This window comes from Acomys minous (genome assembly GCF_964271855.1).
Source record: "Acomys minous genome assembly, chromosome: 18".
In the NCBI taxonomy this organism is placed as follows: domain Eukaryota; kingdom Metazoa; phylum Chordata; class Mammalia; order Rodentia; family Muridae; genus Acomys; species Acomys minous.
This window is the reverse complement of record NC_140501.1, coordinates 58982051-59008257: the sequence shown is the minus strand read 5'-3', so window position 1 is coordinate 59008257 and position 26207 is coordinate 58982051. Positions and strand designations below refer to the sequence as shown.

The 26207-nt window shown below is 45.0% G+C and overlaps 1 protein-coding gene and 1 long non-coding RNA gene across 6 annotated transcripts in view; one reads left to right on the top strand and one right to left on the bottom strand.

Moving 5' to 3' along the window:
• The window catches only part of ATP8A2 (ATPase phospholipid transporting 8A2), a 543049-nt gene that overhangs the window by 429467 nt on the left and 87375 nt on the right, over nucleotides 1-26207 (bottom strand). For all 5 annotated transcript variants that reach the window (XM_084768271.1, XM_084768273.1, XM_084768274.1 and 2 more), the window contains one exon: nucleotides 8364-8508. In XM_084768271.1, coding sequence (XP_084624397.1) covers nucleotides 8364-8508 — 145 coding nt within the window. The remainder of the gene's footprint in view (nucleotides 1-8363; nucleotides 8509-26207) is intronic.
• On the top strand, nucleotides 8859-16762 carry LOC311589269. The gene is made up of 3 exons (XR_014776476.1): nucleotides 8859-11383; nucleotides 16066-16147; nucleotides 16430-16762. It is a non-coding gene; the product is annotated as an uncharacterized lncRNA (long non-coding RNA).

The window sequence follows — 26207 nt, the reverse complement described above, 5'->3', positions numbered from 1 at the left end:
CATACTTCTGAAAGCCTTACAGGATAGAGCAGGGCCAAAGCCAGGACATGAGGAATCAGTGATGGGCGTGCAATGGGCATGCGATGGGCATGCCATGGGCCTTGTTTAGGACTGCTTAATTATGTGTATATCGTCTGCCCCTGTTAAACCCTAACATCCTATCAAGACCCTGAAGATGGACTTAGTGGTCACTGGAGTCATTGTATATGTTACTCTTTCTAATGTGGCCACACTGAATAAATCGCTCCCGTCCACTAGTTCAATTGATGCACTGGAGACAGGTGGACAAGCTTTGTTTGTTGGGGCTGCTGGAGCCCAGGCTATCAGCCTGAACACACTGGTAACAATGCCCCCACCTCACTGCATGGTCCAAAGAGAGGACAACATGGCACTGGCACAGTGTTTGTGCAGCAGGCTCCTCTAGGGGGCGCCAGGTCTCTTCTCCACTCTGACTCTGTGGTACCCAGTTCGCATCTCTCTTTAGTTTCCTCAAACTCTGGTTAAATTTTTTTAACTTCTTTCCCATTAATGAATCCTCGATTAATTCGGTAAGAATAAGATATGCTTTTAAGTCTACAGAAAAGCAAGTTCATAGCGTTTGACAAGAGGTCAAGTTCCCTGACAGCCTAGGCTGAAGAGTGAGTTCAAGCCAAGTTGGACTATAGGGCTAGACCATGTCACAAATTTAAAAGAAGAGAGTAAGGGGAGGGGAGGGAAGAAGGAAGAGGGGGGAGGAGGGGAGGGAAAGGAAGTGGTAAGAGGGGCACACTGAAATAGGTCACTGATGCAGATTCTCGAGCAGAATGTCTGCCCACCTATGGATGGGAGCCGCCCACCTATGGATGGGAGCCCTACAGAGGTTTCTTTGGTCCCATTATGCACCCACACAAGGGTCAACTTGATAAAGAAACGTCACCACTCAAGTCTGTTCTCCCAGACATTTGCCGTTTCCTTAGAAACATCAAATACCTAACTGGCCAAAGCTGGCAGTTTTTTTCTTCTGTTTCTAAAAATATAGCTCAAGACAGCTTAGGCATCCAGTGGTTATCTGAAATACATGATGATGATAGCCCTCTAATTTTAATATTTTCAACTGTAAGACGCCTCAAAATCCTGCTCTGGGTAGAAATCAGGTAGTGTTTTTAATTGCCAGACTTTTCTGTTCAGCTAGTTGATGCTACTGTATGCAAAATAAGTATTCCTGGCCTGTTATGATGTTCCTATCCAGGAAACAGTGTCTGATTTGGAGATTAACCAAGAGTTTCTGACTCTAAAGTAAAAATAGCAGAGACAGACATAAGATTTCCAGGCTGCTTAAAGGCATCTAGGTAGATACATTCAACATCACAAGTCTGATGAGTGTTTATAGTCAACAGACTTCACAAGTGCAGCTATCTCTGTTAGAGGCATGCAGGCTTTGCTATTTACTCTATTTTTTCCCTTACTTGTGCACACATATGCACACTTGCACGTATGTGTGTGTGTGTGCATGTGCATGCATGTGTAGGTTCATACACACATGTGTATGTGTGTGTGTAAGTACATACATATGTGTCTATGAGACATGTGGAGGTCAGAGGCTGATATCAGATGTCAACTCCAACCCACTAACTTTTGAGACATGGTCTCTCACTGAACCTGGAGTTCACTTATTGGCTAGACTAGCTGTCCATCAAGCCCTGGGACTCTCAGCTCTGCCTCCTCACTGCTGGAAGTGTGAGCACATACTAGCATGCCTGGCTTTAACAGGATACAGTTTATTTTTAAGTATGCATACGGGTATGCATATATGAACATTGGTGCCCATGGAGGGCAAGGGTGTGTGATTCCCTGGAGCTAGAGTTACTGACAGTTGCCAGCCCCTGACATGGGTGCTGAGAACAGAACTCAGGTCCTCTGCTCTTAACCACTGAGTCACCTCTCCACCCTCACATGCTTGACTGTTGTTGTTGTTGTTGTTGTTGTTGTTGTTGTTGTTGTTGTTGTTTTTTGAGACAGGGTTTCTTTGTGTAGCCTTGACTGTCCTAGACTCACTTTGTAGACCAGGCTGCCCTTGAACTCACAGTGATCCGCCTGCCTCTGCCTCCGGAGTGCTGGGATTAAAGGCGTGCGCCACCACTCCTGGCTACGTGCTTGACTTTTTATGTGAACATAACAGATCCCATTTCCCCACTCCTTGGAATATACCCAGAAAATGCCCTACCACACAACAGGGACATATGCTCAACCATGCTCATAGCTGCTTTATTCATAATAGCCAGAACATGGAAACAGCCTAAGTGTCCCTCAGTAGAAGAATGGACTAAGAAACTGTGGTACATTTACATTATGGAATACTACTCAGCTATTAAAAACAAGGAATTCCCAAAATTTGTGGACAAATGGATTGAACTAGAAACTATCATAATGAGTGAGTTCACCCAGAAGCAAAAAGAGACAAACGGCATATACTCACTTATATCGAGACACTAGTCCAAGGGATCCGTCCCATGAAAAACTTTACTTACCAAGAAAGTGGGTCAGAGGAGAGGACATCCTATTGAGACTTTAGGTGAGAGTATCATGGAAGAATGGGGAAATAGTAGAACCCACAGGGTCCTGGAAACCTACAAGAAGAACTTTATGACAGGCAGATCTGGGTCCTGGGATCCTCCTCAAACTAAGGCACCAGCCGAGGAGAATATAGGCAGTAAACTTCGAACACCTACCCAGACCTAGCCAACGAACAGGATATTCTCCACCGGTGAGTGGAGAGTGAGATCTGACTCTCACACAAACTCTGGTGCCCCTTTTCTGACCACGTCTCCTGGATGGGGAGGCCTGGCGGCACTCAGAGGAAGGACAGCAAGTTACCAAGAAGAGACTCGATACTCTAAGAGCATATAAAAGGGGGAGGAGGTCTTCCTCAACCACAGACATAGGGGAGGGGAGAAGGGGGGAAGTGGGAGGGAGGGAGGAATAGGAGGATACAAGGGAAGGGCTAACAATTGAGATGTAATATGAATAAATTAATAAAAAGTACTTGAGATAAAGAAAAAAAAACAGATCCCATTTCATGTCCTCATTCCCACTCAGTGAGCACTGAAATATGCAAGACATACCCCTAGTCCCTGTCTCTTCTTGAGATACTTCGTGTATCCCAAACTGGCCTGTATCTGAGGATGACCTTGAACTTCCAACCCTCCTACCCTCACCACCTGAGTGTTGGAGAGTACAGCCATGCGCCACCACACCATGCTTATTCCATGCCAAAGACGGAACCTTTATGCCCACTTGGGAAACTCTATAAGAATCCATCTTTTGCAAGTCAACAAAAAGTTATTAATATTTTGGTAGTGTTTCTTTGCTAAAATAATAGGCAGGTTTAACAAAAACCAGATTCTGACTAAACTCTGTAGCTTAAAAAGTTTTACAAAAGTCTTCATCTTCATAGTATCTAACACCAGTGGCTCTACGTACACTTAGCACCTGCACCACAGTGAAGATTACCTGTTCTCGCCATCCCTTGTGGCTGGCATACTCTGTGGCATTTGGGCCCCAGCATGTAGGTTGAACACCCTGTGTCAAAGTGACTGAGACAAGAATGTTTCTAATCTTGCTTGCTCACTTGCATTTTGTTCTGTTTTGTCTTTCTTAGATGTGGGGAGATCGGCATCGACACAGTGAGACTGTCTGTGTCTAAACATAGAATCTATTTGTCCAACAGTAACTTTCCTGGGTGTTTTTGTTGTGTTTTGATGGTGACCTACCCCGGGAGGTTACATGTGGAATTTTCCACTTCTGATATCATGTTGATTCTCAAAACGTTTAAATTGGGGGGGCAGGTTTTTTTGGTTTTGTTTTATTTATTTATTTATTTATTTATTTATTCACTTATTTATTTGTTTGTTTATTTTGTATTCTCAAGTTAGGGATGCTTACCCTGTATCTAGCACACATACTCTTTTTGGACAGGTAGCATCCTATTTTAAACTTACCTTGGCAAAGACAGCAAGATACTTATATTCAATATAAAGCAATTTTCCTTTAAGACAAACCAACCTGAAGAAACACACTAATCTGGCACAGCTTGCTATTGCTCTCCTGGAGACTTCTGCTAGCTGAAACACCCACCGGGAATGAATGAGTCACTCCAAGCCCAAATGAAGTATCTAGAAACATTTGTTCTGAAGACCTTACTCCAAGGATGAAAATGCCTTCCAGCTTTGAAAGTTGCAATTTCAAATGATACACATTGATAACCACAGAGAAAGATGACATATTTCTCCGACTGTTGTAACATAGTTATTGTTCATCATTCCTTTGACTGGCAAATTATGCCAGGACATAGAAAATCAAAGATTTACGACCACATTCCTCTAAGTAAGCTTTTGTTACACTTAAATTTAACTAAACTACTTAAGAAGAAACTATACCATTCACGAGAAATGTTTGCCACAAGGAAACCTATAGAAACATAAAGTAGATTAGTGGTATTGTTGATGGACAAGGGAAGAGGCAGAGGGGAGAGAGGGAGGACAGAGAGAGGGTTTAGTGAGAAAAATGGATGATTGACAGGTGATGGTACAGGGAGAGAGAAGAGTGACAGATGATGGTACAGGGAAAGAGAAGGATGATTGACAGATGGTGCGATTTCTTCTTGAAGTGGCAGGAATGGTCTAATAGGATTAAAGGCATGTGTCACCATGCCTAGATTTACTATTAATTTGTGAATACTGAAGAAAGTCCTTGTTCTGGTAGTTAAGAACCAATGCTATGGGAAAGGCACTGCTTCCAAGCTGACCATCATGGCGAGGACTCTAATTCACTGGTAGAAAATGTCAGCAAGCACGGCGTAGGCCGCAGATCAGACATTACTTCAGTGTTGAGTCCAAGACCAAGGCCTGGAGAGACTTGCACACACATGACACAACTCTCAGGATGAAATTCTGATTGTCCCATATCCAGAATTCCCATATAGAGCATCCCCCGGGGTGCAAGGGCCAAACAGAAATGACTGCCTGTTCACCCTCCAGGCCATTCCCCCAAGCTCTTCCTTGAGTCACATCAGTTCCTATGCTGAAGTATAGCACATCATCTTCTGCATTTCTCCCCAGATGCTCATCAGCCTCTTTCCTCACTCTCATCCTCCCAGGCCCTGTGCCTGTCTAAGTCAGGGTCACAGGGGTCCAAGCCAGAGAGGGCCTAGGGAGGGGAGGGTATAACAACTTTAAACTAGAGAGGGCAGGCTTTGAAAAGACACCCCAGTTCAGAGAACCATCAGGACCCTCAGATGTCCCCTGAGGGGGACCTAAGGGTGTAGCATGGTCATAGAGAGTGTATGGTGGGTTCCATCCCCAGCACCAGAGAGAGAAGGGCAGTCTGAGAAAGACACCCCATCCTTCTGACTAGGAAAAAAAAAATCAGCCTTTTCACAGAAAAAAAAAACATATTAAGAAAAAGAAATTCTTTAGCCATTTCCTTTTATGAAAACATTCCCCTGAATAGCTTAGCTTTAAAAATAAAATCAGTGTTCTGTAAACTTGACTTCAGCACTATTAAGACGCTCTGATTCCAGGGCTCAGTGTTTTGTAAAAGCCCTGAGCTCTAACATCCAGAAGCTTTGTAATCAGTTCCTAAAGAGCTGCAAGTCACTATGACCATTAGTGACTCCCATTAATACGCAGCAGAAGTGGAACACATACTCCAAGGCGATTTTAACAGAAGCTCAAAGGCCACACTATACAGTTCTTAGTTCAGGTCCAGTGCATTTAGAAACATACTTATAGGATAAGCCACAAAGTAAGACAAAAATGTTATTTTCATACTTAGCATGATATATTTAAATGAATCCAGCCTTACAGTTATACAGCTGGCACATGCCTGTTTTATTCCCAGACAATACAATACACATACACATACTTATTCCAAATCCCTCTCACAAAAGAAAGTACAAATAAAACTAGGTAACCAGTTGGAATCTCTCTAAGAATAAAACCAGCCCTGGTATAGATGGGCAGGCATTGAGGCCCCATTGCTCTTAAATGTTTACCTCTTGTCCTGGTTTGCTTTTTATTGCTATGATAAGCACATGGCCATCGCAACTTAGGGGCAAAGGGTTTATTTCATCCCATAGTGTTCAGGCCATTGTGAAGGGAAGTCAGGGCAGGGACTCAAGGCTGGAACCTGAAGGCAGGACCTGAAGCAGAGGCCATAGAGGGTACTGCTTACCGGTTTGCTCTCCGTGGCTCATCAGCCTGCTTTCTTATACACCCAAGGACCACCTGCCCAGGGATGCCACTATCCACAATGGGCTAGGCTCACCTACACTAACCATTAATATAAAAAAAAAAAATGTTCTCTCACAAACCTGCCTACAGATTCATCTAATGCAACGTTTTTGTCAACTGACGTTCTTTCTTTCCAAATGACCCTTGCTTGTGTCAAGTTGACAAAACCAACTAAACGGCACACTTCCTGTGGAAACTAGGGATTGTGGGGGGAAGCCTCTCTTTTATTGTCACTGTTTGTAACCTTCGCAAAGAGATGGCAAAACCGGTGGAACTAAGCCTTTAGAAAAGCAGCAAATTTTATTTAAAAAGAAAGAAAAGTGATGCTCCAATCATATCTCCTTACACAATATTTAACTTTAAAAAAAAAAAAAAACCTTAGTGTTCTCACAAGGAATTCAGTAGAAGCGTGAAAGGTGTGGAGACATTGGGTCATATGGCCAATGCTGGGCTCCAAATGGCTTTTCAGGCCCTTGGAGTAATGCAGCCATCGCTCCGAGCTACACAGCCACCATCCACCTCCCAAACCCTCACTTCCTTCTCCAGACCCAGGAACCGCTAATGTGTCATGAAATACTTCTCTCTTTTGGTTATTTCACATAAATCAGTTCATATGAAATAAGGGTTTTCATGACTTGCTCTTTCATTTACTATATCTAAGGTCCTTCCATGTTGTAACATTTGATAGGCAGGAAATACGCCATTGTGTGGCTCTTCACACTTTATAGACGCATCTGAAGGAATACCTGGATGTGTGCATGTTTTGGCCGCCATAATTCATGCTGCTGTGAACATCTGTGCACATGTGTTTTGTGAGGACCTCTGTTTTCATGTGTGTTGGTTATGTATGCCTTGCCTTGAAATTGCTAACTTTGCCTTGATCCTCTTAGAGGCATGCCAAACTGCTTTCCAAAGCAGCAGTCCCATTTTTTATTCCTATTGGCTATATACGAGGCTTCACTTTCCCCAAAGCTTTTCCAGCATTTGTTAACACAAAATAAAGGCACACAATCTAACACTCTCTTAATAAAAATAAAGGCACCATCTCCACATATATGCATTGCTATTCTTTCCCAAATCCTATCAAGTTATAGAAACGACCAACAACCAGATCTTGCTGCCAGTGTGGCAATACTGAGGCGGTGTAACAGCTAAACAGCTAACAACAAAGTTTTAGACAAACCTTAAAGAAACACACACACACACACACACACACACACACACACACACACACGCGCGATTGAATCTTAATCATGTGTGTAGAAATTCAAGCCTGAGTAGTGTGTTCTATAATGTTCTAAGCAGCTCAGAAAACTCTCCTCAGAAATTCACTCACAGACATGAAGCTGGTCAGAGCCCAAAAGTTCAACAACACTTCAAGGCTAAGAAACAAGCTTTGTACAGCAGTAGGAATTTCCTTGCTGGTCAGATGAGTGGGTTCGATTTTTAGCTTTTCCATAGAGCAGCTATTAATATATGAGCATAGAACAACATTTCACCTCTCTCCTCTCCAGTTTCCTGATCTGGAGCTAATGACTTGCTCCAAGAAACGCTGGAGGTGCATCTAACACAGTGGCTAGCAGACACTAAAATACTACCTTCCATTCATTTTTCTCCTGATCCTGGGCAAGGTACCCTAGCAAATAAGACCCTTAGCAAATGCAGTGGGTCACCGGGAAATGAACATGAGTCCCTGTGGCCTGTGGGATTCCCTACAAAGAACTTCCCCACAGACGTTCTGCAAACAAGAGAGCTACAACAAAGAGAACCATCAATGAGATTACATGGAGAGACTTTGGAAATTCTTGGAAGGCGGTCCAGGGCTGAGAGGACACCTTCGTTTTTTTATCTGTGACATTAGAAAAACTTCAGCAAGGCTCACAGATGGTCAGGGCACATCAGTGCAAAGGCGAGGAAGACAGCAGCTGTGTTCACATAGCCCACTGGGTGTGGACCTCTGAGCTCAAGGTGGGTGCAGGAGGCAGACATGCCAAGTGCTGGGGAAATCAAGTGGACTGAGGGGCTGGCCGGGTGATGGAAAAGTCATCCCAGGAATACGAGCTCTGAGCTTCACCCGGCTGCCTATTCTCCTACCTGATCTGGTTGTCGCAGAATTTGTTGAGATGAGATTGGTTGAGGTAAATTATGCGGGCCGGTGCCTCTAGCTGGTCTCCAACAGACGTGGCCCGGGACATCTCATCCTCTGCCTTCTTGTAGCCCGCAGAAGAACGAACGGGTCCTGCAGAGACAAGGCGCCAGGCAGAAAACAAAACACAAAGAAGTCAGCCTCCAGGCCTGAGGCTGCCAGCGCGAGCGCGCTGCAGGCGGGGACCAGCCGCGAAGGATGCTCAGGAGAGACTGAGGCCGCCTGTGCACCTTGGCTGCCCCTAGAGACTAGCTTGTAGACACAGCCTCCACAGCAGCGGCAGGCCCCGCCCCACCCAAGCCCGCCCTGGACCTGCGAGTCCCCACCCCTCCGTGACTTGAGACGCCCCACCCCGACCTGTGAATAGGCTCCACCCCCGGGGCCCCGCCCCGCCGTGGACCTGCGAGGCCCCGCCCCTCTCGGAAGCCCCACCCCAACCAGGACAAGTGTGGACCGTTTCCCTGGCTTCTCTAACGTTGAACTTATCAGAGACCTCACCCAGCTCTGGACCTTCAGGAGGCCCCGAGAGCCTAAGGCTAGCCCTGTCCTGCGCTAGCCCAGCGCTCCGGAGCGTCTCGGCGGCCCAGAGGGCACGCAGGGATGGGGCTGGCCACGCATGTAGCTTGCTATACAGGCGCTAGCCAGGCCGGCCCAGGCTGGAGGCAGAAGGGCCTCTCTAGACTGCCTGAGATTGGAGAGGAGGCCGAGAGAGTCAGCGGCAAAGGCAGAAGACATCCACGGAGCCGAGGCAACACCTTGTCCCAGGAATTCCACTCAGGAGCTGGGGTTTTTTTTTTTTTGAGCTCCTGGGTTTTTAGTCACAGTGAGCTAACAGCCCTAGGGAGATGCCCTCACCACAGGAGCAGGAGGTGAAAGCGCCTCTGCGCGCTGTGGCACCAGAGTCCCACGCCAGGTGGGCAAAGCATCTCCCACCCACCGCGATCCCGCAGGGCTCTGCTGCTGGTGTCCACAAACAGGTCAGATCACTTTGAGAGGAGCAACTTCACCATCTCCGGCTCTGGTCCAGAGCGTGAGCTCTCTGTTCCTTGCTTAAACAGTTCCTGTGGCTCCCACACTAGCTTCCCCGCCTCCCGGTTCTATGAAATTGATTGCAAGCCCAGTCTCCAAGCTTCTGAGCGAGCTAAACTCCCCCGAGCTTTTGAGGCGTATGCAGAAGGATACACACACACACACACACACACACACACACACACACACACACACACACACACACACACGGAAGAGGCCACCCACCTTGAGACTTGAGAACTAACCTTTAGGGAGAATCAAAGCTCACAGAAAAACATAAGTCCTGCAGTTGGAACCTTGTTTTCCTTACATATTCACCTATCAAAACTTGCATCTTATTGGAGTAAACTCCACTTTCTTACTGTCTACAGAGACACCTACTCGCTGACACGGAGAAGACCTGAAAAACTCAAGTTCTGGTTCACTCATCTTGTTGGCTTGTCTGTAAAGTTTATAATCCCTGACATGAGAAAATGGGAACCGAAAGGCAAACTGAGTCTCCAGAGCCAGCCTACTATGCAGATGGCCAAAGAATGCCTAAGCCTGCAGTAGGCTCAAGTCCAGAGGGCATGGTAGGTTCTGGCTTCGGTACTCACACTTGGGGCATAGTCACAAGCCAGACACGCCGTTTTCTGTCCTTCTTTGCATGGCTGCACCACATCCAGGCTAGTTCTTACAGTAGGACCGATCTCTCACCTCTTTCCCAGTCGCGACCTAGTTTCTGGAGTCTACTCTAGCCGGGAGACACTACCAAGACCTCTCATTAGAGAGACAGAGCAGCAGGAAATAAGAATGTCTACTTCCATATTGGCTACCTCATCAGCTCTGCTTCCTGGATTTCAGTCAAGGAAGAGCAGGTGTTGGTCTGGCTTGGCTTGGCTTTGGGTTTGTTTTATTGTTTATTTTCTTCTTTCAGTAGGCTAGGAACAGAGCCCGGGGCCTTGCGTGTGCTCTGCCACCCAACCCAGGTTGCGTTCTAAAGCGCTTGGTACTCGCAGACAGATGGAGAGACTGGTCTGTATAAAAGAATAGGATTTTTCCCCCTCTCTGCCACTTAACCCTTTTTGTTTTCTACCTCAGCATTCATTATTTATTTACGATGTTTTCCCATAGCCAACAGCCCAAGTCCCAGGACACCAGGCACCTGTTTTGTCTACTACAGTTACCTGAATGAGACTCCCAGAGTCCCACTGCCTGGCACAGGATGGGAACCCATAAAGGAAGCCTTTGAATTTCCCAGGCAGAGCTCCTGTGACAGGCACAGAGGACCAAAGGCCCACCATTAGCATGGGTCAAACAGTTCATTGCCAGCACTGTGCTCGCTCACTTAGTGGCCCTCCACCCCTCTCAGCATCACACCCACGAAACCCATATCGCCAAGGAAACTCCCGCTGTCTCCTACTTTGTAGACCGCATCGTCCCCAGTTCTGCACCGCACGACTTTGTGAGTGACACGCCTGAGCAGCCGCACCTGAACAATGAGTTGTTAGATCCGGCCGGCATCACAAAACAGGAGGCCTCCTCGCCTCTTGGCCTCAAAAATATCAAGTAGTTGAAGGGATCAAGTGGCATTACAGCTGCCTAGAAGTGAATGTTTATAACCAAGTAACTGAGAGTGGGACTGAAGGTGTTAAGGGAGGTCAGAGGTCACACGGTAACTTGTGCTTTGGGCGGATGGAGACGTGATTGGAAGCTATAAGAGCCTTCCGGGTTGGGCTTGGATTTTGTTAGGAAAGAGGAAGGCATTGCGGATGAGGACAAGGGAAGCCCAACTAAATGACTATATTGGGGATTAGCTGACTCCATGTTGAGGGTTCAAATTGTGAAGAGCAGAAAAACTCATGGAATATAGAGCCTGTTGGCCAACGGTATGTGACAAGAAGGCCCAGTTTTGACCTGGGCTTCATCTGAAGCCACAGAAGATGTGTAAACAAGAAAGGTGAGCATCCAGCATTGATGGGCAAACCAAGCAGGGGATGAGAGAACGCCTTACAGAGGTCAAGCCAATAAGTACACAGGTTAAGAGAAAAGTGAGAGAAAATGTAGACACTAAAAACACCTCAGAAGGAAACTGTAGGACTGTTTTCTAAGAGAGGAAAACTGGTTGTGTGGGCTATAAAGAGGGAGAGAATTGGATACCCGAGGTTTAAAGCAAACTAGGACAAAAAGCATCACAGAGAGAAATAATGGCCAGCACTTCAGGGCTCATACTAAGAGAGGACTTGAGTTCAGTTTCTAGCACCCATGTTAGGTGACTCAAAACCGCCTGGAAATCCAGTTCCAAGGAACCTGACACCTCTGGCCTACATGGACACATGCAAGCATATCACACACAGACACACAGACACACAGACACACAGACACACACACACACACACACACACACACACACACCCCACTTAAAAATAATAAAAGAATTAAAACAATAGTTTGCCCTGCTGATAACTAATATGAATGGTGAAATATTATTGACATAAATAAGTGGTGACAGAGCAAGATTGATGTCATAGCTCCCAAGTTTTAGCATGCAACAATGCTCATCTTCCTATACTGAACAGAGCCAAACTGGGAGACTTTATTCTATGAAGAAATGGTAATAGTCCTCCAATGCCAAGATTCAGATAAATTTCTTCTACCGCCATGACCTCATCTTAACCTACCCCTGAACTGGAAGATATATTTTCAAAATAACACAAATCTGTATTACCTAAGGAAAACACTGCGCCATATATAGCAGAGCACTTTATGGTGAAGGTTTCAAATCTGGACTCCTGAGACAAAGCCTGAGTTAATGCATTTTGCAGATACCACCACATAATAGCCAAGTGTATGCTTATAACTCCCCCCCCCCCCCCCGCCGGCCAAAATAAGCAGGCACAGTGTCAGCAAATAGAGGGGTCAATAGATACCTAGTAGATGAGGGGGAAAAAACCAAAGTGAAGGGAAAGGATTAAGAACAAGATTAGGCAAATGGACAAGTGCCTTAGTTTGCTCCCACAGAAGGCAGAGGAGAACTGGTAGCCAAGGCCTTGAGGGAAGGCACTTATCTTGCCTAACCTGAACAATGGCTATTAGAGCAGCAGTCCTAAGTTTATGATGGGTGAATACAAAGTAAGCCTACTGGATTGGATGCCTTTTGAAGGCACAGTTCCAGCCATGGTAGCATGCACGTCTTCCTTGTCTGGGCATTGAACCCTTCTCTCAGGGAGAAGCCAGAGCCCAGAAGCTACATCTTGACTGTGCAATTCTGTGGGATCACTGCAGTTCCTCAGAATGATGGCTACACGCTCGAAGGTGAGTCATGGTGAATCAGCAAGACTGGGATTCAGAAAGGATGGTCTCTGCCCGTGGCTGTCCTGTGGGCACACACACTGCAGGTATGAAAGCTTCTTAACACCCACCAAGGGGACCAGGAGGCAGAAGAAAAAGTTCCTTTGCAATAAATAGCAAGCGGCTGAAAGACCGCCAGAGGCTTACTTGAGAAGTCTACCAAGGTGGGTCTCTCTGTGCCTCCACTCAAGGAAAGCAGTGTCATGGCTAACTACAGAGCTTTTTAATCAGAGGCATGCACATGCACACAAACATACATGCATGTTTGCATACACAAACACACACACACACACACACACACACACACACACATCCTAAAAGTTTCAAGCTTAGCTCTGCCTTCTATGCCATATTTACAAAGCTGTTTTTTGTGACTCTAGAGAACACAGGCACATCAGCACAGTTTGTGTGCTGGGGGGGAACTGGGGCTGATTAGCTCTCCTAATCAGACACAATGGAAATGCTGGGCAAATACAAAATGTGGTTATTTTCGCCCTGGCAGACACACTTCAGAGGCTTTTCAAGACCCCACTTTGCACAGACTGTGTCTCTCCAAATATAGCAGATGCGATGCACTCCTACCAAGCGTTCCAAAGCTCAGAGCACAAAGGGAAGATGACAGTGATGGGTCAGGATTTCTCATTTCTGTCAACACTCACTGGATCCTTTTCTCTTTTCAAGGAAATGAAGAAAATGCAGCAAAAGTAATAAGCTGTGAACTGTTTGTGATTTGAAACACTGTGGATGCTGGATTCATTCAGTTATTGAATACTTCCTACATGGGAGGCATTCTGGTAGGCAGCGGGAGGGAGAGGCACACAGTTGAAGGCAGAGCTTTTTGTCAACTTGACACAAAGTAGAGTTACTTTGGAACAGGGAACCTTGATTGAGGCTGGTTTCATCAGATCATCCTCGAAGCCTGTCCGTGGGCCATTTTCTTGATTAATGATTGGTGCAGGAGGGCCCAGTGTAGTATAGGTGATACCATTTGGGGGCAGGTGGACCTGGGCTATACAAGAAAGTTCAGTAAGCCAGGGAAACAAACACGCAGCTTTCCTCCTGCTTCGGACCCTGTTTGAGTTCCTGCCCTGACTTCATTCAGTGACAGTAACAGAGACCCAGACTATGACACCTTGGTTTCAGTAAGACCTGTGATACAGACTCGGGTCTTCAAAACCCGTCTACAGCCTATGTTAATTAACTATGTAAATTAAGTGACAATAGATGTACTTTCCTGGAAATGTATTTCATAGATATAACCAAACTTTAAAGAAAAAAAAAATCTATGTTTCATATACTCAATTCAGAGTATTGTTTATTCCAGGATGGGTTGCCCAAGGATTAAACATGGGTGTAGTAACTTTTTATAGCAATCTCCTCTGCTAGGAGTGATGCTCCACTGCTCCGGGGACCTCAGATCTGGGCTCCAGGCAAGGACATCTGAGAATTCCGTAGAGAAAAGCAGTCGCTCACTGTGGATATAGGGAGCCGGCTCCACGCCACCCACCCCTCACCACATTAGATACCAAAGTCTACAAATGCTCAAGCCCCCTCCACGATGACACAGAATTTGAACAGCACCTACACCCATCCTCTCTCACTCACCACTAAATAATGCATCGTGCCTGACAGCCTGAAGTGTGTATAAACAGACGCTGCACCAGACTTCTTTATTGTTTACATGGCGTTCATTGTCACCTTTAATAGAAATTTTCTATCCAGGGTTGGCTGCACCTGCAGATGTGAACCCTGCCAACACAGCACCAACTCCAGTTTTTCAGTTTATCCCATGAGAAGAGCAAACTTCTTTTCCTGTCACTTATGCCTCTGCTGCAACCACACTTCGCAGAAGTGGCCCTGACGCAACTCTATCTACAGGAATCCTGGCTCCAGCGTACCCTCCTAACACTGTGTTTTTCTAACATGGCATCTACCACACAAGGAGTTTCTTGGCTTTCTTTGTGTCTTCAGATTTTTGACACATGCTCCAGGAGGCAGAGCTCATGATCATACTAGTCACACGGGAGCCATGTGCCTCCCTATGGGACACAGAAGACATCCGGTAGACTTGCTGTGTGCATGAGCCAAGTAAACACAGGAACCTCACCGTCAGTAGGAAGATACAACTACTCAAGTTCTATTGCAGCTGCTCTGACCATCTCTTCCTCTCAAGGCAGCATATAACACACAGCTGGGGGGGGGAAATGGAAGTGTCTAGTTGCTTAGAGTTTATGCTACCAGGAACATTCATGTGAGCAACTTTCGGTACGTCTTGATGAAGAGTGTTTTGGCTCCACGCTCATTTCATCTTCTCTTGTGCCTCTCCTTTAAAAGACACTGTATACATGGAGGGGAGGGGCGGGGGTATGGAGAAGATCTGGACTCCTTAGCAGAAATGCCTTCCATCTCCTCTGGTCTACAGAACGATGCTATGTTCTTCCTGCTTGGATTCACGTCTACAGCCTGTGTGTGGTCCTCTTGGCTTTTTCAAAGGGTAGCAGGGTTCCCAAGTGGCCCTGCCTCACCCATGCAGACACAGCAGCATCTGCTACCTCCAGGAAGCCTTGTTAAAGGGTTCCTAGGCTCAGTCAGCCCCTAAGCCTCCTCAGAAATAGTACTACGGCAGGTCAGGAAAGCAGAGCCAGCTGCCCCTTGCAGTCATCCTTTTTTTTTTTTTCCCCCAAAACAGAGCTCGCCTCAGGTTTATTTGTAAAAACAGCATAGGACACTGGTCATCTGTAAATAGTGTGTAAGTGGGTGTGTCACACCAGTCCATCTGTCTTCACATAGGCAGAAGCCTTTTCTATGGGGCCTTCACAGGGGCCTGGGCAGCTTTGGGAGCCTGAGCTGGGGCTGCAGCCTGGGCCTTATCTACAGCTTTCACCTTGGTTTGAACCTTGGGCTGTGGTTGGTAGAGCCTACGACCCTTGTTCATGTAGCTTCGGATCTTCTTCCTTAATTATTCCACATACCTCAGCTCTCAGCCAGGAGAACTTCCTACAGAGAAAGAAATCAAGGCGTGACGCCTGTGTTCTTCTCTCCCTGCCCCTCTCCTTCCAGCTCTCCAAGATCAAAGGCAGAGGCAGCTGTTCATGCACACACCTGACGCCGTTCCCCAAGCAACGCCTCAAATCCCACCGAGGCGCTCTTCTTCGTGCAGAAAGAGCCAAGTTCGGAATCATCCACTCATTGTGCACATCTGCTAAAGAGTAGGGGTTCACAGGAGGCTCCAAACGAAAGGTTCCTCTTCAGTGTCCCTGTATTTCTGACATGTTTCTTTTTCTTCCTCAGGGAGACGAGGCTCTAAGTCTGTGGAAGTCAGAGGTCATGTACAAGGAAGGGGCACATTGATTTTCTTCAACTGCCACCCAAGGTACCCTAACTTGTCATGTTGGCTCATCCTCCCCGATCCCGGGAACTCAGCATCTGCTTCCATCAGCAACCTTAGTGCAGCCTTCAAAGTGTGTGTGTGTGTGTGTGTGTGTGTGTGTGTGTGTGTGTGTGTGTGTGTGTAGTCAGACACTAGCAGGTCAGTGGAGGCCAGTTTATGTACCTCCGTTCCCAGCGTCCTGGCAAAACACACTTTCCCCAGTATTCTGGCTTTTCCCGACTCTCTCCCTGATTTGACATTTTGTGTATCACATTTTCTTCTCAGACACAGAAGTGAGAATGCTTAAATATAGGAAACATCTGTTAAAGCAAAGGCATAAGGAGTGTCTGCCTCGCAACATCCTCAGCCCATTCAGTACTGCTAGACCAATCATGTTTGCCATGTCACAGCGGGGCCATTTGTAATTATGATTCCAAAAAGCATGCTGGGCATGGCAGCCCATGCCTGTAACACCAGCACTTGGCAGGCGGGGGCAGAAGGAACTCTAATGCAAGGCCAGGCTAGGCTACATAGTAAGTTTGAGGCCAGCCTGGGCTACATAGGGAAACACTGTCTCGGGAAACCAAAAATAAATGTGTATTTTGTTGAGCCCACCATTATTCCAAGCCTCCTATATTTACTCACCCACCTAATCTCTATAACAGCCATTTGCTCACTGTGGAGATAACCAACCATAAGGCAATGAGTAATCAATCGGCCCAGCCAACATCCAAATTTATTTTCCTTATTTATGATGAGAGTCATCTTTATGACTGTTTCAAGGAGTATCCTAAAATAACAATCAAGTCTACTATCAACGGAATCTTCTATCATTCTATGCTTTTTTCCCCCCTGAAAATAAAAGTATACTCCTGAACTCTGTGCACTAAAGGACAAAGAAAAGAGAAGAAAACAAAAATAACAAAAAGGGGAAATCCCATAGGCTCACAGGCGTCCAGGTGGAACCATTTCATATGTAAGCCCAGAAAGCCAACCTAAATTTTGAAGAGATTAACTACCCTGGAGTCAGGAACACACGGTAAAACAGGATGCCAGGATGCACAAAGTATTGAAGACAAGACACTGTTTGTCCATTAGAGACTCGAGGCATCCTGTGTGTACGATACAGGAGTAAAGGATCTCCCTGGGTACAGGAGGAAGGAACTCTTGAACACTGGTATGGGATTATAAGTTTGCATAACTACTATACAAACAGGTACCAAACTTCTCAAAAGACTAAAAGTAAAAATACCATCCGATCCATTCACATCACTTGTGAAGAAATCAGACTCAGCAAATGGCAGGGATACCTGCATACTGATGATCAGCACAGCGTGAGTCATGGTCTCGAGGTTACAGAACCAGCTAAGTGCGATCAATAGCTGGATGGATAAAGAAAGTGTGATGCGCATATATATGAATGTGCACACACCCACAATGGAGTGCTACTCTGCCATGGAGCAGAAGGAAGTCATAGCATCAGGAGGAAAATGGATGGAAGTAGAGAACATCATGTTAAAGAAAATTAGCCAGACTTAGACAAGTTTACTCTTTCTCATATGTGGAGTCTAGAAAAAAAGAAAAAGACATGAAAATGGAATGGGACTATTAGAATTGGGGGGCGGGCTTAAAGAGGGTAATGCCAGGCACGGCGGTGCACACCTGTAATCCCAGCACTCAGGGAGGCAGAGGCAGGCGAATCTCTGTGAGTTCAAGGCCAGCCTGGTCTACAAAGTGAGTCCAGGACAGCTAAGGCTACACAGAGAATTCCTGTCTCAAAAAAAAAGGGGGTGGGTGGGTAATAGCAGTTAATATGATTAAAATACATCATGTGTGATGTGTGTCACAGTGAGATCCATAATTTCCTACAAGTAATATACACTCTTAAAGATCCAGTTTCAACTATCCTCTTGTACTTATAGATCTGATGACCTGATGTGGAAACGGGAGGGGAGGGGCACCCACAGCGCTGAACACTGAGTGCTGCCCTCCGCCTGGAGGTCCTGTTCCTCAGCCTGTGCTCTGCCTGCCTGCAGCCATCATTATCACACAACTTAGGTTTTTCTCTCCTCTGTGGGCATATGATAACAACCCCTGCTCCAGGAGCAGCTGCTACAGTTCCAAGAAGCACCCTGCCACATCTCACACAGCCCTGCCACGCATAGGCACGCTGTGCACAGTAACACGCGTGAGACGCTAATAAAAAGGCACCGGCAGAAGTGCACACCAGACAACGGTCTCTCTTGAGGAGCTTCAGTCCCCCCACAATGCTCCCTTTGAGCACTACCCACTCTCACTGGTTAAGGGTGCTCTGCTCTGTAAGACACTGCACACACGGTGTCCGCACGAGTCCATCTCACACGAGTTCATTCAGTAGAGATCACAAGGGCCTGGCAGCTGAGGGGAGTCCAGAAAAAGGTCCCACTCAGCTGTAGTTGGACTTTCTTTTGCCTTCATCAAGGAAAAGGAGGGACTGCCCTTTCTTGGACCATCGACATCCATCCCTTTGCTCTTATGGCTTTCCTCGGTGTATGCAACAGCCCTCCTTAAGAGTCCTTGTCTGTCTGTTCAGCACTTGACCTAAGCTCTTTTGACATCCTTCCCTAGTGTCAAGGCTAAATGGTGTGTGCATATGCCCAGTAATTCTATTAATGTCCCACCTGCTTTACAGGAATTGCCGATTCAAGCCACAGCAGACACTCGCGTCACTTTGGGTGAACAGCTTTGGGACTGGATCTTGGAATGAGTTGTACCTATCTTAATCTTAGTAGTGAGCCTATTTGTCTTGGACCCTGTGTGCCTAACTCATACTAGTTCTGTTATATTAGCTCTATATGCCTGCATGACAGTCAACAACCCCCCCACCCCAGACAGTCCTATAATAATCTAACTACATCAATATGGGGTCCCCTTGACCACCCTCTAGGACATGAAAGTGGGCTAGAGTGGAGACTCTAAACCCTTGGTCGCCCCTTTCAGCCATAAGTATCCGTATCAACTGGACTCTGTCTCCTACATGATTCAGGGGCCTCAACTCCTGAAGGGGGGGCTGTTGGATATTAGCAGGCTGTAGGTCACCAGGGGCGGGCGCTTTTCATAAGCAGCAGCTTGAAGGCAGGAAATGAAGCCACAGGACTGCTTACTGCCCAGAGCATGGTCGGTCATATCTCTGACATTGGTGGAGGAAGGCCCCTCTGATCTACTTGGGAGATCCCACTAACACATCAGTATATAAACTTCATAGGACTACTAACTGGCTTTCTGATAAACCACAAGGAAAAAAAAACCATTGTCTCCTCCTGGAAGTGTTGGTGTAAATGGGCCTGTCACTCACCTGGGAAAGGACACTGTCTATTCCAAAGGCTTAAAAAATAATATAAAGTCTGCCTAAAATGTAGGTGTCCCGTGGACTTTGTCACTCTTCCTCTTGAGAGTGCTTTATTCTGTAATCAGGACCACCATGTAAATATCTTCTGTTTGTACAAAAGAACACACACAAGATGAAGACACCATTCCTTCATGGCTTTCAGCCTCTTGTGTGTATGCAAATCACCCATGCTAGCCTTGCATGCAAAGCAAGGCAGCGAGGTAAAAAGTAAGAGTATTGAGTTTATTTATTCTCCTAATCCCCATTCTTTAAGAACAAGACAAAGCACACAAACGTTCAAATGTGTGGTCTTGTATGTATTACCCAGAAATCTTTGCAAGTAGGGCTACTTCATTTATATTTACCTTTATTGTGTATATAACATGTGGTGCGGGAGACGGAGCCCAAGGCCTTATTAATGCCAGGCAAGACCTCTGTCACTGAGCACCCCAACCCCATCACTGTATTTAAAAATGATCAGATGGAGACAATGGACAGAACACTCTCCACAGTAGAGTGGAGAGTGGGATATTACTTTCTCACATATTCTGGTGCCTCAACTTTAACCATGTCCCCTAGAGGGGGAGACCTGGTGGCACTCAGAGGAAGGACAGCAGGTTACCAAGAAGAGACTTGATACCCTATGAACATATACAGGGGGAGGTAATCCCCCTCAGGAACAGTCATAGGGGAGGGGAATAAGGGGAAAATGGGAGGGAGGGAAGAATGGGAGGATACAAGGGATGGGATAACCATTGAGATGTAACAAGAATAAATTAATAAAGTAAAAATAAAAATAAAAAAAATGATCAGATGGGACATGTAAGTGATACCATTTAAGCAGCTCACCTTACAGTTACCCAGCAATGTCACCACAATCACAGCATACACACAGAAGTTCCAACATGACCTGTGACAAATGCTCATTATGATAGCCTACCATAGAGTCACCATAGTTGTGACAGTCAGCTCTCTGCCACTATCACAAACACCTGAGAAATAAAATTATAAGCAGAAAAGGTTGATTTTTGGCTTACGGTTCTCGGCAGTTTCAGTGCAGCCTTTGCCTTGGGCCTATGACCCTAATCCCCAGCACACAGTGGAAATGTGTGGTAGAGCCCACCTGCTTGTGTCATAGCCAGGACACAAGACAGAAAGAGAAAAGGCCCAGGATTGCCCACAATGCCCTTGGATCTCAATGAGAAAAGGACGTCCAGTGCTGTCCAATCTCTTAAAAGACTCCATTCCCTCCAATAGCACCAAGTAGTAGCCAAGCCTTTAGCACACAGACCTTTGAGGTGGCTAGGAACAGCCTATGTAATTCAAGTCTACAGTAACATCATATTTAAAAACATGTAATTCCAACAGCAGCCTTAATGAAAATGATTGATAGTGGTGGTGGTGGTGGTGGTGGTGGTGACTATTTCAACTTTTACTCTGAGAATAACAGGACAAGAAACTCATAAAAATTGCTAGCCATGAACACGTAGTATGATTCCTAGTCCCTTCCGTTCACAAGCCCCAGCCCATCTCTGGGTATTTCCTATGCCAAGTTTTCCATCAGAGGCTTGAAGAAAGGGTCTGGAGAAAGGCCGGCCATGATTGACAGGAGAAGAACTTAAGTGTAAGGCACAGCAGAGAAATGATGGTTGATAACTGTGATTCAAACTAGCTGGAGGGGAGGATTTTCAATGTCCCAAAGACAAGGAATGATGAATGTCTGTGGCAGGGAAATTCTAGCCAACCAGACCTGATCACTATACATGGTAAATGTAGTGGCACAATCTACATCCCATAAGCAACACGCTTGAGTACTATGTGTTAATGTATAAAGTGTGTGTGTGTGTGTGTGTGTGTGTGTGTGTGTGTGCGCGCGCGCACGCGCAGATATAATTTTCCATGTACTGGCTTTACTTCCTACTCCTAATTAAGTAGAATAACTAAACTTCTTCCTTCAAATGCAGGACTGTTTTATTGTCTAATCCATGGCGTGTACCATGGGAGGAAATTGTACACATGTATAATTTTTCTTATTCTGTGTGGGAATATAATGACCGATCTCAGTAATAACTGGCCTGAATTAGAAGTAGCGTAGCATTTACTTTTGCAATTTACTCCCAAATGTTTTGATTCATCTTCTAATCCCGCGTCTAATTGTCAGAGAGTCCTAGCTATTCCCCACTTACCTAACTGAAAAAATAGGTTCTGAGTCTGACCCCTCCCCTCCTCCTCTAACCTCACCTCGCTCCCTCATTCCTTATGTGGAAGCTGCAGTAACTTCTTTGCTCCGCCTCTTCCCGCTCTTACTCTCAAGAGCGATGGCCACACAGCAGCCAGCAGCAGTTCCAAGATGTAAAAACGAAGTTAATCACTCGTCAAATCAGGCTGACAGCTTCCGTGGCACTTCAAGCGGAGAGCAAGGTCCTCGTTGTCTTCGCAAGTTTCGTGGCGGCATAACAGAACCTTGGATCAGTTAGTTCATTTATAATGGATGGAAATGTATTTGCCGGTAGTCCTGGAGGCTGGGGACTCCCTGATTGAAGCAGCAAGAGTCGGCTTGCTGTCTATCCCCTTACATAACATTACATTGTCTCTGAGTCAGTGAGAGCCAGTAAGGGCATCAAACTCACCTGCTTATTAAGACCTCACTCTCAGAACGGTGAAACTCTCCTACAGGGATAGCATGAGGCCACTCACAAGGCCTGGGCTTCCTTAGCCCAATCACTTCCCGAAAGCCTGCTTCTCCCCGCAGCTGCATTGGTGATGGGGTTTCCAACACATAGCTTCAGAGTTTCATTCAAGCCACAGCCTCCACCATAGATCGGCAGGTTCTACTCTAAATACAAGGCCTCCTCTACTTTGTCTCATGCACGCCCAGTATGTCCCCGGCCTTCTCCCTACAGTGACCTCCGCTGGAACTCCCTTCGCATCTCCAGTCTCTCCACAGAATTTAACTACAAGGCACATGCGCCTCGTCACCCACAGAGCCCCTAGCGAGGCGCCGTCCCTTTGTTAGGAGGATGCGCCTCTGTTGAAAGGCTGCTGCTGAGAGCTAAACATTCAGCACTGCAATAGATTTTCTGAACTCTGCGGAAACGTTCCCACATCTGATATAGAGGCTGTTAACACACTCTCAGCACAGTGACCACACCAGGCATAAGAAAATCAAGGACAGTCCATGGTTGGAACGCCAACCCATGCTTGAGGAAACCTAAGAATAAGTCTCTTAATAACCCCAGACCCTGGCAGGTTCCTGAGCAGAACTTATTACACAATTTACTTATTACAATTACAAACTACAACGTGTGATTCTATGAACAAGAAACCTACAACAAATCTACTAACTAAGATGGTCGATGAAAGGTTCAACATTATAAAGGCACTTGGCAAACACCTGGAAGAGAGCTACCCCACTGCCTCGAGGTTTACATAAGCCACCTTTGCTAAAGTCATTTCTTCCAAGAATTGCTCCGTGTGCACGCTGTTCACTCTACCAAGGAGCTCTCCCATCTGGTGGACTAATGAGCCTGGTTTTGTGACTCCAATGGTGCAGGCCATGAGTGTGTCCATCAGTGCTCTAGCCATGTCGCTGCTATGCTTCAGAATGCTTTCTTGCATCCCAGGTTTTCCTGGCACAGAAATATCACTTGTATCACCAGGCAGCCAATGAACCCTTCTTTCCCTACTGTGAAGGCATAGCTCATCTTAAATATATATTTTTTCTGTGCTTAATATTTGTGTTAAATCATGATTGTGGAAGGTGCTGCATCACAAAGATCTTTGCCAGGCTCACAACAACCGATCAAAATGCAGAGAATAAATGTCTGCGGAATACTCCCCTCCCCACAAGACCAAAGCCACATTGTCAAAGGGACGGTGGAAAGATTGTAAAAGCTAAAGTTTGGGAAAAACTGGGGTGAAAGTGTCTTCTAGACACAACAGGACCGTTATATGCATGGAGCTCACAGCAGCTGTAGCTGCCTGCACGAGACCCAAACAAGATCAAGCCAACCGACATCCTAACATGAATGCACACTGGGTGCCTGAACTCCCACCCATAGATGAGAACTGCTGATGGATTTTGGTTGCTAGAGAAACAGAGATAATTTTCATTAGGGGAATGGTCCCTGGCAGGTTGACCATACTCCAGCAGATGGAACCAAATTTATGCACAAGCAGACAGGACTAATTGTATTAAGTACCCTACCAGAGAGAGACAGAGACAGAGAAACAGAAACAGAGAGACAAAGACAGACGGACAGACAGATAGACAGACAGACAGACAGACAGACAGACAGAGACAGAGAGACAGAGACAAAGACAGGCAGACAGACAGACAGACAGACAGACAGAGACAGAGAGACAGACAGACAGACACAGAGAGACAGAGACAGAGCAAGACAGAAAGACAGAGAGAGAACACATGAAGTTGGGAAGGGGTAGAGAGGTAGGGAAGATGGATCTGAGAGGAGTTGGAAGCAGGGAAATGGACATGGTGAAAATCTTGGAGGAGGTGGGGGTGGGGGTGGGAGGTGGATATGATCAAAATATATTGCATTCATGGATAAAATTCTTGAATAATTTTAAAAGTTATTAAAGAAAAGCTTAAATAGCACCTTCACTAGGATCTTGATGCTTTTCCATAAATTATTCTTATGTAGAATTTTCCCTAAATGTTTAACTTAGGAAAACTACATTTTCAAGCATGAGTCTTTCATGCTTAATTCAATATTTATTTATGAAACTGAAGAATATATTGTTTTGAATATTTGGGCTTCCTTTGGAAACATGCAAAGTCTAAAATAATATAGAGTAGTGTATCTAAATACATATGTGTCTATAAATGCTCTTGTGGCCAATGTATTACTGGTAAATGTTCAATATAAACAAAATATCAGTCTTTAATTGCACACTTCTCAAGCACACTATATTAACATATGGCTTATACATATATGGCTACTTGTTCAGATAAACCAACCGGAAGTTTACAGGGAAAGAAAAGCACATGCATACATACATACATACATACAACTACACTTCAAACTAAAATTAATCAGAAAAGATAAAGAGGACCCTTCATTCTAATCAAGAGAACAATTACCCAAAAAGACATCACAATCCTAAATACATGAACCAAACTCTGATGCACCCAATTTTATAAAAGACCATACTACTAGCTCTCAAGACACAGATTAACTTGAACTTAGTAATAGTCAGTGATTCCAAAGCCTTATGATCTCTATCGGGCAGGTCAGGGATAACACAAAACAGAAAACATCAGAATTAAATGACATCATACACCAAATGGACCTAACACATACCTACAGAATATCTACCCTACACTGAAGAACATACATTCTACTTAGCAGCCTTTAGAGAGCTTGGGAGACTCTCTAAAGGAGAGCACATATGAGACAAAAAAAAATACACCTCAATAAATTCTGAAAAAATGAAATAACCCCATGTACCCTAGCTGACCAGAAAGCAATAAGGCTCAAGATCAATAGGAAAGAATTTCTAGTAATTACATAAAATCATGGAGATTAAACAACAAAGAAGAAATCAAGGAAGAAAATTTAAAATTCTTGAAATTAAATGAGAATGGAAGCACATCACCACCTCTGAGGCACATAAAAGCTGCCCTAAGAGGAAAACTTAAAGCACTAACCACCTACGTTAACGAAAATCAGAAAGAGCACAAATAAATGACTTAATGCTGCAAGTCAAGAAGTTGTTAAAGCCAAGAACAAATTAAACCCAAGCCCAGTAGATTGGAAGAAGTAATCTATAGCAAATCATAATTGATGAGATAGAAACAAAGAAAACAATATAAAGAATCAACAACTCTAAGAACTGATTTTTAAACAACAGTGACAAATCCTTGGCCCAGCTATCCAAAAAGAAAGAACAAAAAAGAAATATTAATAGACTCAGAAATGAACAAGGAAAATTAAAACAGATACCAAAGAAATTCAAAATATTATAAGGAAATACTTTTAAAAATCTGTACTTAATTAAGTTGGAAAATCTAAAAAAAAAAATGAATGAATTTTTAGATTCATGCAAATCATCAAAGTTAAATCATAAAAAGACCAATAATGTAAACAGACTGATAGCAAATAAGGAGAGAGATCAAAACAGTAATTAAAAACCTTCCAACTTAAAAAGCCCAGGCCCAGATGAAATCAAGCAGATGTCATATATTCAAAGAAGATCTACATCCAGCCCTTCTTAAACTGTTCAAGAAGAAAAATTTAGAAACAAAAAGAGCATTCCCAAATTCCTATGGAGCTAGTATTTCTCCAATACCAAAACCAAGTAAAGATACAACAGAAAAAGAAAATTACACACAATGTCCCTGATGAACATAGATGGAAAAATTCTCAAGAAAACACTTGCAAACCAAACTCAGGCATATATCAAAAAGATCATGCACTACTAACAAGCTCCTTTTCCATGGGATAGTTCACCATACATAAGCCAATAAATGTAATCAATCATAAAAATGAGCTTAATGAAAAAAAAAATCACATGATCATCTCAACAGATGCAGCAAAGACCTTTGACAATATCCAACATGCCTTTATGATAAAAGTCCTAAAGAGAGTAGGGTGGGAGAAAATATGCCTCAATATAATAATGACCTTATACAACAAAAACACAGACAACATTATCCTAAATGGAGGGGGGAAAGCA